The 15,000-nt window shown below is 35.0% G+C and overlaps 1 protein-coding gene across 2 annotated transcripts in view; it reads left to right on the plus strand.

Moving 5' to 3' along the window:
• Positions 1–15,000, plus strand: part of kcnh2b (potassium voltage-gated channel, subfamily H (eag-related), member 2b) — a 157,060-nt gene that overhangs the window by 77,446 nt on the left and 64,614 nt on the right. For both annotated transcript variants that reach the window (XM_043226765.1, XM_043226766.1), the window contains exons 3-5: positions 8,121–8,276; positions 12,006–12,491; positions 14,035–14,246. In XM_043226765.1, coding sequence (XP_043082700.1) covers positions 8,121–8,276; positions 12,006–12,491; positions 14,035–14,246 — 854 coding nt within the window. The remainder of the gene's footprint in view (positions 1–8,120; positions 8,277–12,005; positions 12,492–14,034; positions 14,247–15,000) is intronic.

Below are 15,000 nucleotides of genomic sequence, written 5' to 3' on the forward strand. Positions count from 1 at the left end.
AGAAGAAGAGAGAGAGAGAGAGAGAGCAATCCTGGTTATTATTCTGGATAGAGCTGCAAAATTTATCTCAATATTTTTTATTTAATAATAATAATAATAATTGTTATAATAATAAAAAGTAAAATAACAATAATATTAATACTTCTTTTTTCTTATTATTATGTATATATACAAAAGCATGTATATTCACAAAATGTAATTATTAATAGTAATTAAATAATATTAATAAGTTTTGCGATTATTTTGTGAATACTAATATTGTTTTGTTTAATATTTTATTTAAAAATTTAATTTAGTTTTATATTTATTAATAACAATAATAATATAAACAATACATATTATAGCTATTTATAGTCACAAATTAGTACAATACTAATATTTTTTATTTTGTTTCATATTTAAAATATTTATTAATAACAATAGTAATATAAACAATGCATATTATAGTCATTTATAGTTACAAATAACACTTATAATAATAATAATTATTATTGTTATCATTAAGTGCTATTATTATTTTAAGTAAAATAAGAAATACTAGAATTGATGTTTTACTGTAAAATAAAAATATATATATTTAATATATATTTTATTTTTACTGTGCAAATATGCAATACTAATATTTATTGCTTTTTAATTTCCTTATTTTAGATTGAGAGATGCATAAAAATGCAGAGATGAGATTGTGTTCAGCAGCTTTTATTTTAACCAAATGTATTTCATATTTAAAAATAGCAATAAACAATTTCTGTTTTATTTAAAGCAATCTCTAATTCTGTAAATATTTTAGGCCACATGCAGTTTAAATACAGATTGAGGCGGAGCTTTCTGACCAGATGCTCATTATTCATAAAATAAAACTTTGTTATGGTGATTCAAATTTTAGCCAGTATGACTGAAAGTATAAATAATTATTATAAAATAATAATAATTCTAATAATAATAACTAAATAATAAAAAAAGAATAATATAAACTAAATAAGTGTATTACAAAAAAATTAAGATGAAATAATATTAATATTATAAAATAATTAATATGTGTAAAATCAAATATTATTATTAATCTAAATAAGAAACACTGCGATTACAATATTTTTCTGTAAAATAAAAATAAAGACGAAATAATATTAATATTATAAAATAATTAATATGTCTAAAATCTATTATTATTATTATTCATCCAAATAAGAAACACTGCTATTACAATATTTGTCTGTAAAACAAAAATAAAGACAAAATAATATTCATATTATAATGTTCTAATAACTAAAATGCATTATTGTCATTATTATAAATATATTAACAAAATCAGATATTTACAAAAGTATAATTTTTAATATTAATTTCTAAATATAATTAAATTCTAAATATAATTATTAAATATTAAACATGATAGCAATGTTGCTTTAAAAATACAATATTGAATTGAATAATCAAATAATAATAATAATACATAATAATAATAATAAAAGTGCCTTCTCATTGTAAAATGTTGCTGAATTTAATTGCTGTATTACTTTTTCTTCCTGAAACTACTGCGTCTAATTTGTTGCTCCGTCAGTGTAACTTTCACAGCGTTTGATTTAAACACTGAAATCAAAAGGAAATCTCAGCTGGGTTCAATAAAACAAAGGGAGAGGGTTTGAGGGATGTGTGAGTCTGAGAGGGAAGGTTATGCTCAATCAGGCCTCTCTCTCTCTCTCTGTGAGATCCAGTGGTTTGATGTGCTAATGAGAAACCCTTCAATTAACAGCTGGGGAAAAGTAAAAATGCTAGTCTTTCAGAGATCAGTGCGGAGAAATTGTGCTTCTGGACACGCCTCCCTCTCCCCCATTGGTCAGTCAAACAGGTAGTCCCGCCTCCAAACGCACGTGATTGGTCGAGGCAGAAGAAACTGAATCTGAGCTTGATGTACAGCAGCTGTTCTTCAGAAACAGAGAAGTCTTGATTCCTCTGTGTGTGTGTGTGTGTGTGTGTGTGTGTGTGTGTGTGTGTGTGTGTGTGTGTGTGTGCGTGTGTCTGTGTGTGTGTCTGTGTGTGTGTGTGTCTGTGTGTGTGTGTGTGTGTGTGTGTGTGTGTGTGTGTGTGTGTGTGTGTGTGTGTGTGTGTGTGTGTGTGTGTGTGTGTGTGTGTGTGTGTGTGTGTGTGTGTGTGTCTGTGTGTGTGTGTGTCTGTGTGTGTGTGTGCGTGTGTGTGTGTGTGTGTCTGTGTGTGTGTGTGTGTGTGTGTCTGTGTGTGTGTGTGTGTGTGTGTGTGTGTGTGTGTGTGTGTGTGTGTGTGTGTGTGTGTGTGTGTGTGTGTGTGTGTGTGTGTGTGTGTGTGTGTGTGTGTGTGTGTGTGTGTGTGTGTGTGTGTGTGTGTGTGTGTGTGTGTGTGTGTGTGTGTGTGTGTGGATGATGTAATCCTGTAATCTTCTGCTAATAGTGTTCGTGACTCCAGGAAAAACAATATCGATCATCACGTGTGTTTGTGTTATGTTCAACTAAAAGTGATGGACACACCTGACCAATTCATGCAGTCATTTATTCAATCATTATTGAATTTATTTATAATTGTTTTAATGTTTAGCATTTTTTTATGTTCAGTTGTGTCATGCACAATGATGCAATTATTTTACATATATTCCTAATATATATTACAATTATTGTGTATATATATATATATATATATATATATATATATATATATATATATATATATATATAAAATGTAAACTTTTTTATTATTTATATAGACAATGTTTTTATTATATATATATATATATATATATATATATATATATATATATATATATATATATATATATAATGTAAACAATTTTTTTATATAGAAAATGTTTTTATTATATATATATATATATATATATATATAAAATGTAAACAATTTTTATTATTTATATAGACAATGTTTTTATTATATATATATATATATATATACAATTTTATATATATATTTACATGTATATACATTTCTATATGTATATTCTCATATTTTATATTATATATAATTATATAAGCATATTTTTCTTAAACATATACATGCATGTGTTTGTATTTATATATACATAATATACACACGCACATATATATTGTCAACAAAAACGTTTATTTTCGATGCAATTAATCACAATGAATTATTTGAAAGCACTACTCTATTAATTCATTTATTTAATTCGTGTGTTTATTCCTTTTCAAGCCGTCGTGTGGTGTTTTCAGGTGATCAGGTGCGCTGTCCTGATTAAGTCCGTATCGATCGGTGTCACAGAGACAGATGACTCTTTAGTCAAAAATCAACAGGAGGTCATGTGACTCCTGACAGCCAATCACTGAGTGGAACCTAAACTCGTCTGAATACAGATGGATGTTCATTAAACTGAGCATCTGCTCTCAGCGGACGACTCCTGTCCCTCTACACGCAAAACAAACAAAAACACCATGTTTAAGGACATTAAAGTCTTTTATTAAGTGCTTTCAATGGTCGTGTAAATACTGTAGTACAGATACGTGAATATTGCCGAAACACACGGAATTATGGGTAAACGATCAGTTGAATGACACGACAACACCCTAAATTATTCTAATACTTTTCACTAGAACTATTATTAGAATTATTGGTTATGGGTGAATTTTAGGTGGTTTTATTTATGATTTTCACTGGAATTATGGATTTTTTTTTTTGCTCGGATTATTATTTATATAATATTATATCAGTATTATTGGTGATATGTCACAATAGTTATCTATGTTATTTTCTTTTAACTGTAATTATGTGTAAATATCGCTGGTATTATTGGTTTTATATATATATATATATATATATATATATATATATATATATATATATATATATATATATATATATATATTTTTTTTTTTTTTTTTTTATGTATTTATTTATTTATTTTATTACTTAATTTACTTTTTTTAAATTTTTTTTTATTATTATTATTATTAGTGACAGTTTTCACTTGAATTATCAGTGATATATATTTTTTTTATATCTATTTTCTTTGCCTAGCTATTATATTAAAATTTTCCTAGGTCAATATTCAGTCATGCATAGCCGGGATCTGATTCGCTTGACTGTCTGCTCCAGGATGATATTAGATCATGAGCTCTTTTACCTGTGTGATGTTTCATCATATGGCAGGTGTTTGTGGATCAGGATGTGTGGAGCTCATGAGATTCTCATCATCTTTTCTCTCCTCTTCTGCTCTCTAGTGTTGAAGTCCAGCGCGTGCAGCTCAATGCCCTCCACAGCACCGCTGTTCTCGTTGAGCATCAATGCATTCTTATTTATTTTTCTCATTTTGCTTCATAAGAATCATCACCACCGTTATTTCTAAATTGTATTTTAAGCTCGTGTCATTTTTAATTTAAATGTAATAATAATTTAATTTTATTTAAGATTTTAGGTAGTAGCGAAGTCAACATTTCTTAATGTTACGTTTTTAAACTTATTTTTAATGCAATTTTTTAATACTAATAATAGCAATTGTTCTGTTTTTTAAAATAAATATTTTACTATTTATTTGGCTTTTTTTTGCCTTCGGCTACTCGCTTCTTTCTGTCTTATCCTCTTTATTTAGCTGCTTTAGTACGACACGTTTAAGCTATATTTCTAGCGCGTGAAGTCCTGTGGTGAATTCAACCCAGGGTTAAACTCTTACGACGGGACAAAAACAAACACAGAACGTCCAGAAAGCCGTCTGTATGTGACACTGGCCTTCAGTTTACGTGACTGTTGTGGTTTCGAGCACTAGGTGGCGCTGTGATTATCTATATTATCTAAATGATCATCTTCCTTGCTATTTCGGCCTGTTTTCTAGTTTAAATACATGCACAAATGGAGTAAACGGAGCTAAGAGATGAAGTTTATTAGTGTTTGCTTAAAACAAGTGAACAGATCTCAAATTCAGATTCAAAATCAAATTCAAATTTTATTTGTCAAAAAAACAAAATATATATCTATGGAAGAAACAAGAAGAAAAAAAAAAAAAAAATATATATATATATATATATATATATATATATATAAAAAAAAAAATATATATATATATATATATATAAAATATAAAAAAAAATATATATATATATATATATATAAAATATAAAAAAATATATATATATAAAATATAAAAATATATATACACGAAGAAGTGTGCAAAGTATAAACGGTAAAAATGAAATAAAGTATAAAATATAAAATCTGCCAAAAAAAGATTACCCCGCTGGTAGATATTTGACATGCTTTAAACTAAGAATCACATTTTATTAGACGTCATTTTTCTTGTCAAGGAAATGCGTCCCGATTCAAATATTTGTAGATATTTATATTTTAAAGCGAGACCAAATATTAAAGAAGAAAATTCTGTATTAAACTTTACTGAAGAAGAGCGCTTTTCTGAGAAACACAGCTGATAAGCAGAAGAAAGTTAATATTATTGAGCCTATTTTTTTTCAATGATTAGTTTTTGTGTTAGTTTAGTTAGTCAGATCACTTTTAACATCAGTTGCTTTAACTAGTCCACGTTTCTTTACAGCTCTTCCAGATAAATGATCCTGAATGCTGACTGGGTTTCTGATTCGCGTTTTCAAAGAAACATTTGCAGGAATGAATGAATTAGTAAGAAGCAGTGGCAGTTTGAATTGGGTTACGTTTTTGTAATTTATTATAAAGCGTATATTGTGATTTCGTTTAATTTGATCTTATTTTATTTGCATCATTTTGTGTCTCTTTTCTGAGGCGGGACGCCGGTGATCTGGGTCTCTGAGCACTTTGTCGGGATTATAGAATTCCATCCAAACATACAGATGATGAACAGATACAGATGTGTGTGTGTGTGTGTGTGTGTGTGTGTGTGTGTGTGTGTGTGCGTCTGAATCTTGGAGTGGATTAGTCTTTTAAAGTGGACGGAAGCATAATGAATTAAAGTCCAATCCCTCCTCCTGACTACTCTTAATCTGCACATGTGTGTGTGTGTGTGTTTAGACAGGATTATGTATTTTTCAGGACAGGGCTCTCACTTGTTGTTCATGTATGTATTCTTTCATGCAGTCTCTGTGTTCAGTTTCTTAACGGACATTGTATGCGTTTGATCCCTGAGATCTAACTCTTTGTTGTTGTTGTTGTGATTTCAGCGTGTGCATATGATTCATTTATAGATACTGAGCGCTATATAACTTCTTGTAGAGCAGAAAAATGTATTGTATTGGTGAAGGCGTCTCTGTATGAAGGGAATTGTTAAATAAAATGGATTGGTGACGTCAGATGGGAAGCGGGAGACAGGTTTAGTTTTTAACTACTAAAAAAAAAAGACCCTGAAAAAAACTTTTATTTAAATATTTTAATTTAATAATATTAATATTTTTTAATAATTATATATTTTTTAAAATATTTTAAGTACTCATTTTAGCAAGTTACCTTCAAGTTTCATTTTCAAGCTTTTCTTTTATTTAATTTTACCGACCCTTAAAAAACAATAACACAATAAAATGAACAAATAAAAATGAAATGTCAAACTTATTTTATTTCGGCTAGGCAACATTTCTAATTCGTTGAAACGCTGAAAAAACTGAAACAAAAAGTGAAATGAATATTAATGAAAAGCATTTCAGGAAAAATACAAAAACCCTAAAAAATGACTAAACTTTAACAAAAAAAAAAAGATTAAAAAAAGATAATTAAAACTATAATATTGTATTATTTCGATCATTTTAATGAAAGATCGGATAGAATAAAATTTACTAATAAGCCATTGACAGTAAGACTAAAAACATGAATTAAGAAGATAAATGTTTTTTTTTTAATTGATAAATTATTTTACATTCATTTCAGTTTTTATTTCTAGTCAAACTGGCACTGCATTTATGTATTTTACTAATAATTATGGCTTTTATGTGTTTCTGCATTTGGTCTGCACCGTAACTGTTAAGAGGAAGATGACACACACACACACACACACACACAAGGAAGACACACACACACACACACACACACACACACAAGGAAGACACACACACACACACACACACACACGCACACACACACACACACACACACACACACACACACACACACACACACACACACACACACACACACACACACGCATGTCCAGATGGCTTCAGTGGACCTGTAATCCATGTGTGGTTTCACAGCTGGGATTACAGTGGGCCAGTCGGAGCATCTCTGTCTTTCTGTGTTCATTGATGAGAATCTCTGCTGTCCGTCAGTCCGCTCCAGCTCTTGTCCTGTTCGACTGTGTGTTCAGATCCAGGTAAGACACCAGGAGTTGAGATAAAAATCACAGGCGGCGTATCTGAGCAGCGAACGGCTTTCAGTCGACTCTGAAAGGTCAGAGTCAGGATTTGTGTGTTTATGACGGTAGAAGTGTAATGATTCGACTCGTCAGACGTGCTGTTTGTGAGAGATTGGTGTGACTGCGCAGCTCTGTGTGCTTTATAACTTTAAGTTTAAGAGATTCTGTAGATGGGCAAGTATTGCTGTTTTGACTGACGTCAGTTTTGGATGATGTGTAGGATTTGTTTTATAATAATATCTAAGCAGCTCTAGTTTATGTGTGTGTTTTTGTGTGTAATTGTGTGGTGTTTCCACACACACACACACACGCACAGTATTTGTAATCAGGCTTAATTTTCTGGCAGATGATAGTTCACTTAACTAGTCCATGAGAGGATTCCCATGATTCAGTAATATGTTGTATTTTAGTTTGCCAGGATAATAATCCTTGGTTGAACTTGTACATTTAATTTGATTTAACTTGTAAATTAAATTAAATTAAATTAAATTAAAATAAATGTTTAATTTAATTTAATTTAATTTAATTTAATTTAATGTATTATTATTTAATTAGAAATGCATTTGTTTTACTTAATTTGAATAAAATTTCACAGTGCTTTGTGATTTAGAAAGTAACTTTCTTTCTATGCATAGTCGATAAACAACTACATTAATGCACACTGAGTTCTTTTATTATGAATTTGGTGCGGTAAAAGCAAGGAGTATAAACGAGTAGTTGATATTCATGCTTATTCTGAAAATGCATGTGTGCAAATAAATAGCGAGCGTCTGACGACCGTTGCTCTGTTCTCTCGCAGGCGCTGTGTTTCTGTGTTTGGTGGACGTGGTTCCTGTGAAGAATGAAGATGGCGTGGTGATCATGTTTATTCTGAATTTCGAGGTCATGCCGGACGACAAACTACACGACCCGCAGGATCTCAATCATAAGCTGCCTGTGCTGTGGCGTCATTCAAGTACGTCGATGCACCCTTTTTTTGGGGTATAGAAGTGGCATTTATAGAAGCTGCAAAACAGCCCATTTATCACAATAACGAAAAACCAGGAAATATTGCTGAATATTAAAACTGTAGGTAACGCCACGCCAGCAGAGGGACTAACTCGGTTCCACTCCCTCTACGCTCACTTCCTATAAAACCAGACCACATGTTTTACACATTGCAAGTATTGCCAGTATCCCTGCCTTACCGAGCGGTTCATTTACTATTCTGCCTGTTGTTTTGTGTATGACCTCTGTCTGATTATTCTGCCTGTGTTACGGATTTGCCCCTTGGACTTGGTTGTCTGATTGGACTGTTTACTTGCTATTGACTCATTGCCTGGTTACCTACCACGTCTACGGATTCTCCCTCTAACTTGGTAACTGATCGGACCGTCTTTTGGTTTAGACCCTTTGCCTGCTTTTTGAATTCTGTCCTTTGTTTATCTCCAATTAACCCTGCACATGGATTCGATTGCCGCCTCCTCGTCCAGCGGGGGTTACGAATCTGCAAGCAGCGTTCGCTTATCAACAGGAACTACTACAAGCTTACCAGGAACAGTTCAACAAACTTCAAGCTGTAAATGAGCATCTCACTCACTTCATCCGAGCCCTGCCACCACATACACTTCAGGTGGTGAGTTTCGCTCTCCCTGAAAAATTTGATGGTACCGCAAAGGGCAAACCGGCACAGCTCAAGTGGACTGAGGATGCTAACCAAGCATTCACCAACCTGAAGGCGCGGTTCACATCGGCCCCTTATCACCCCAATCCTAAACTGCCATTTGTGGTAGAAGTCGACGCCTCTGACTGTGAAATTTGAGCCATACTTTCTCAAAGATGTGAAGAATTGGTAAATTACATCCATGTGCTTTCTTCTCAAGAAAGCTATCTGCAGCAGAACGCAACTATGATGTGGGGAATAGGGAACTTCACTCAATGTAGGCAGCATTAGAGGAGTGGAGGCACTAGCTAGAGGGGACCAAGCACACTTTCCAAATAATTACAGATCACAAGAACCTAGAGTATATCCGGAGTGCTAAACAGTTAAACCAACGCCAAGCCCGTCGGTCTCTTTTCTTTACCCGCTTCTGCTTCACTGTCACTTACAGACCTGGCAGCAAAAACAGAAAAGCAGATGCCCTCTCTCGACGTTATGACCAACACACCACCCTTTCTAGCCATGAACCTATACTTCCGTCATCAGTAATCCTGGCCCCAGTCTCCTGGGACATTATGTAGGATATACAACAGACTCTGCAGAATGAACCCACTCCACCAAATTGTCCCGCCAACAAACAGTATGTTCTAGTCACCCTACAGCCTCGTGTCATGCACTAGATACACACCTCTCTCTGTACCAGACATCCCGGAATTGCCCGCATAATCCAGCTAGCTCAGAACTCTTTCTGGTGGCCCAACATGCCAAAGGAAATCACGACTTTCGTAAAATCCTGCTGGTCTACTCAAGCCTCTACCCATTCCCCAAAGACCTTGGTCACACCTCTCCATAGATTTCATAACCAACCTACCCTCTTCTGACCAGTTCACGAATATTCTGGTTATAATAGATCGATTTTCGAAGTCATGCCGCCTAGTGCCCCTCAAAGGACTTCCCACTGCCATGGAAACGGCACTAGCCCTCTTCCATAGTGTCTTCCGCATCTACAGGCTCCCAGAGGTTATTTTCAGTGAACAAGGTCCCCAGTTCACATCACAGGTCCGGAAAATCTTTTGTAAGCACCTTGAACAAACAGCCAAGTAGAACGGCTAAACCAGGAGATTGTCCATTATCTAAGAACATATTGTAGTCGTGAACAACACAGGTGGTCGGAGTTCTTGCCATGGGCGGAATATGCTCAAAATTCCCTCACCCACTGGCCTTACTCCCTTCCCATGTGTTCTGGGATTTCAACCCCTTCTGTTCCCGTGGTCAGGAGACCCATCATCTGTTCCAGCAGTTAACGACTGGATTCAACGTAGTGAGAGGGTGTGGGATAGTGCTCATGTTTGTCTCCAGAGAGCTGTCCGAACTCAAGAAATCCAAGCTAAGCAACGACGTCGCCCACACCACCCCTACCAACCAGGACAATGGGTCTGGCTCTCCACCAGAGACATTAAACTGCGGCTGCCCAGCAGGAAGCTCAGCCCAAGGTTCGTTGGACCTTTTCAAGTCAAGTCAAGTGGCTTTTTATTCTCATTTCAACTATATATAGCTGTGCAGTACATAGTGAAATGAGACAACGTTTCTCCTGGACCTGGAAAAACTAATTCTCGAGAGAATGAATAAGGTTACGTACAAGCTAGAGCTTCCTGCTAACTACCGTGTCTCTCTGTCCTTTCATATCTCCCTCTTGAAACCGGTCCACCCGGGAGCTAACCCCGGGCCAAGAAGCCCCAGAGCCACCACCACCTCTTGATATTGACAGGCAACCCGCATATCGGGTGCGTGTGTTACTGGACTCCCGTAGGAGAGGGGGTCGGCTCCAATACTTGGTGGACTGGGAGGGCTACGGACCTGAGGAGAGATCATGGGTAGCCGCCCCGGACATACTGGACCCTTCTCTTATCGAGGAGTTTCATCGAGCCAGACCCGACCGTCCAGCACCACGACCACGGGGACGCCCACGCCGAGCGCCAGGAGTGGCTCCTAGAGGGGGGATTCTGTAACGCTAGCAGAGGGAGCCCTCTCCCGAGTACTAACTTGGTTACACTTGTTTACACCTCTATGCTCACTTCCTGTTTGCTCAGCATAAAACCAGACCACATGTTTTACACATTGTAAGTATTGCCAGTATCCCTGCCTTACCGAGCGGTTCATTTACTATTCTGCCTGTTGTTTTGTGTATGACCTCTGTCTGATTATTTGCCCCTTGGACTTGGTTGTCTGATTGGACTGTTAACTTGCTATTCACCCATTGCCTGGTTACCTACCACGTCTATGGATTCTCCCTCTAACTTGGTAACTGATCGCGCCGTCTTTTGGTTTAGACCCTTATCCTGCTTTCTGAATCCTCCTTTATCTCCAATAAACCCTGCACATGGATTCGAATGCCACCTCCTCGTCCTCATTGCACTGTAACTAATAATTGAAGTGAATTAATATAATTACGTACAACAGTATTGTATATAATAGTTTGCAGTGTTTCAATTTTCCTGTTTTTATACTAGAAGCAGCATTTTACTGGTAAGAAATAAATGATTGGTTTTAATGTTACTTTAAGTTGGGGTAAAATTAAACACCCACCCCCCTTGAGTTTATGTTTTAACTAACATAAACAAACAATGGCCAATGAATGCATTACACCATTTTTTTTAAATCTTTGTTAATGTTGTTTAATAAAAATACAGATGTTAACAGTGCATGAGCTTATGTTAATTTTAATAACGCATTAGCAAATGCTAAAATTAACATTAACTAAGACTAATAAATGCTAAAATGTAACTGCTGTTGTTTACTAATGCTAACTGATGAACCTCATTGTAATGTGTTACCGTATGACATGTAAATATTTTTAAAATATATACTGTGTATTTATATATATACATAATAAATAAACATAGTACAAAATTATTTGTGATTAATCATATGACAGCACTGTATTAAAATATATACATTAAGATATTTACTTATTGTAGTTATTGCATACATATTTTTTACAAGTATGTTTTTTTTGTGACCTTTTTCGGTCTGTGTTTGCCGTAGATCGAGCCCGTGGCATCCGCTTGCGTCTGCCGCTCCTGAACTCCAGGAATAACAGCAAATCTTCTCTTCGGGAGGATCCGGAGGCCGGGCGAGGAACGGGTTTCCCCGGCGGCTCCCGTCCACAAAGCCACGAGTCCCTGGCTCTGGGCGAGCTGCTGTCCTTCCCCGAACACGAGCCGGCCTGTGTGACCGCCACGGCCTCTCCGTCCTCGCTGCTGCCCGAGGACCAGTGCAACCTCCTGAGCAGCGACCCCTCGTCTCCTCCTCCGGCCCCGCCGCACCCCGCCGCGCTGCCCCTGGGTCACTCCTCGCCCCGGCCGCAGCGGCTCAATCCCGACGCCTCCGTGTCCAACTGCAGCCTGACCAACAGCCGCTCGCGGGAGAGCTTTCACAGCATGCGCCGCGCTTCTTCAGTGGACGACATCGAGGCCATGCGGCCCGAGTGGGACCGGAAACACCGCGCTCGAGCCACCAGCAGCAGCACGGGTGAGAAAACTGACCGGGACTGAACGAGGACGCATCCCGTTAATCAAGACATGGAGAACGTTTGTAGAATGTTTGGGATGAATGCTGCTCTTTTGAACTTTATATTCATCAAAGGACTTGGAAACTCAAAAATATACGTTTTAGCGATTACAGAAATGTTTCTCGAGCAGCAAATCGATTTCTGAAGGATCGTGTGAAGTAATGATGCTGAAAATAAATTAGAGTTAACAGTATGTTCACAGCTCATTTAAATCGTAATAGTATTTCACATTGTACTGAACGGCCAAATTAAGCCAATGTTAGGAAGACAAAAACTTTTAAACATTCATTTCGGTCAAATAAAGTTGAAAGTAAAATATCAAAAACACTATGTTGCATTTAAATGAAATTGTTTGAATTGCTAAAAATTACTCAAATTAAATAAATATAATATAAGCTTAGCTTAAATATTTAGACAACAGCAACAACAACAAAAATATTTAAAAACATTTTAAAGAACAGCAGGACATTTTTTAAAGCAAAAATTAAAATGACAACTACAACAAATTGAAATGAAAACTAATATAAAGTATTAATCAGTAATATAATGCACCATAATATAATGGCTTACACTTTATTTTAAGGTGTCTCTGTTACAATGTGTTTATACATTGAAGTATTGAATAATATTAAATGACTACATGCACTTACTATATGGTTAGAGTCAGGATTAGGGTTTCCTGTAATTATGTACTATTTATTCTTATTATAATAGTAAGAACATTTAACATGCAACAAGGACTGAAGTGTTTCAAAATACTTTAATATCAAACAATCTAATATAATATATGAGACTACCTGGATAAAACTAAAAATATATAATATAATATATTAATTATGCATTTTATGCATATATATATATATCTATATATATATATATATATATATATATATATATATAGATATATATATCTATCTCTCTCTCTCTCTCTCTCTCTCTCTCTATATATATATATATATATATATATATATATATATACTGTATATATTTTGTATGTGTGTGTTTTTATACATGCATAATAAATAAACACAGTATACACATTTTATAAAAAAATAATGAAAATTTTTGGATGCAATTAATTGTGACTAATTGACTAATATATGAATTATGTGTTTTATGCATATATACTGTGTGTGTGTGTGTGTGTGTGTGTATACATACACTGTATATGTATATATGTATATATATATATACTCTCTCTATATATATACTCTATATATTTTGTAGGTGTGCGTTTTTATACATGCATAATAAATATACACAGTATACACATATATTAAAAAAAAAAAAACATTTTTTGGATGCAATTAATTGTGACTAATTGACTGGTTAAATATAATCGAATATAATAGAATAAGACCTCTTTCAAAAACATTCAGATGTCCCAAGCAGTACTATAGATATGATTTGGTAATAAATACTGTAAATGCCAAAAGCTTTTTAGACTAAAATCAGACTGAAAGACTTTCAGTGACCTAACTCAAAATCTGTTTCCTGACGCAGGTGCCATGAACAACAAGTCCAACATCCTGAACTCTACCTCTGATTCGGATCTGATGCGTTACCGCGCCATCAGTAAGATCCCGCAGATCACGCTCAACTTTGTGGACTTTAAACCGGACCCTCTCATCGCTCTCCCGGCCGGAGAGATGGACATCATCGCGCCGTGCAAACTCATCGACCGCACGCACAACGTCACCGAGAAAGTCACTCAGGTAAGACTTCTTTGACTTCCTCAAAGCGAACGTGTCGGGCTGGACGTGATGCTCGTGACCCGTTCGTCCTTCTGCTCTGAACGTCTCCGTGAGATTTGGCCGTCCCGGATAAAACGCTTTCGCTCAAGGGCGGTTTTTTGAAGGAAGCTGTTGATGTAATGCGCTAAACTGCTGTGTTTGTGAAGAGGAAGCGTTTGAAGGCAGGGAGGTAAAGCGGCGCTGAATGACTTTGACAACCTGCACCCTCAAAAAGAAATCTTTTAGGAGGAATCTCGCGCTCAGAAACTTCTCGTTCGTGATGTTTTGAACCATTAACTCTTTCAGCTGTTTGCACCGATCCTTTAAATTCGTTGAAATCTAGTTGAATGCAAGCGTTTAACATCCTCTGAAGTCACTGAAGGCTTTGGGTGTCATTAGCATTCATTCATGCTGAATCCCCCAAAACTTTTTTATTTATGGACATGGTTTCAGTAAAATATAATAATGATAAAAAAAATGAGTAAAAATAATAATACAAAAATTACTACTATTATTACTATTATTATTATTATTATTATTATTATTATTATTGTTATTATTATAAAAAATCCTCACAATTTCTACATGCTATTATATAAATGCTTTTATACAAATCTTAGCATTTTGTATTTTATTAATCTACCTGATTTTTCCAGATATAGCCATCGCACTTTTAAAATACGGCTTTTTCACAAATTCAGCTTTTCCAAGACTCTGGGAAATTCAAGAAAACTTG

Source organism: Puntigrus tetrazona, chromosome 24 (assembly GCF_018831695.1).
Source record: "Puntigrus tetrazona isolate hp1 chromosome 24, ASM1883169v1, whole genome shotgun sequence".
Classification (NCBI taxonomy): Eukaryota; Metazoa; Chordata; class Actinopteri; order Cypriniformes; family Cyprinidae; genus Puntigrus; species Puntigrus tetrazona.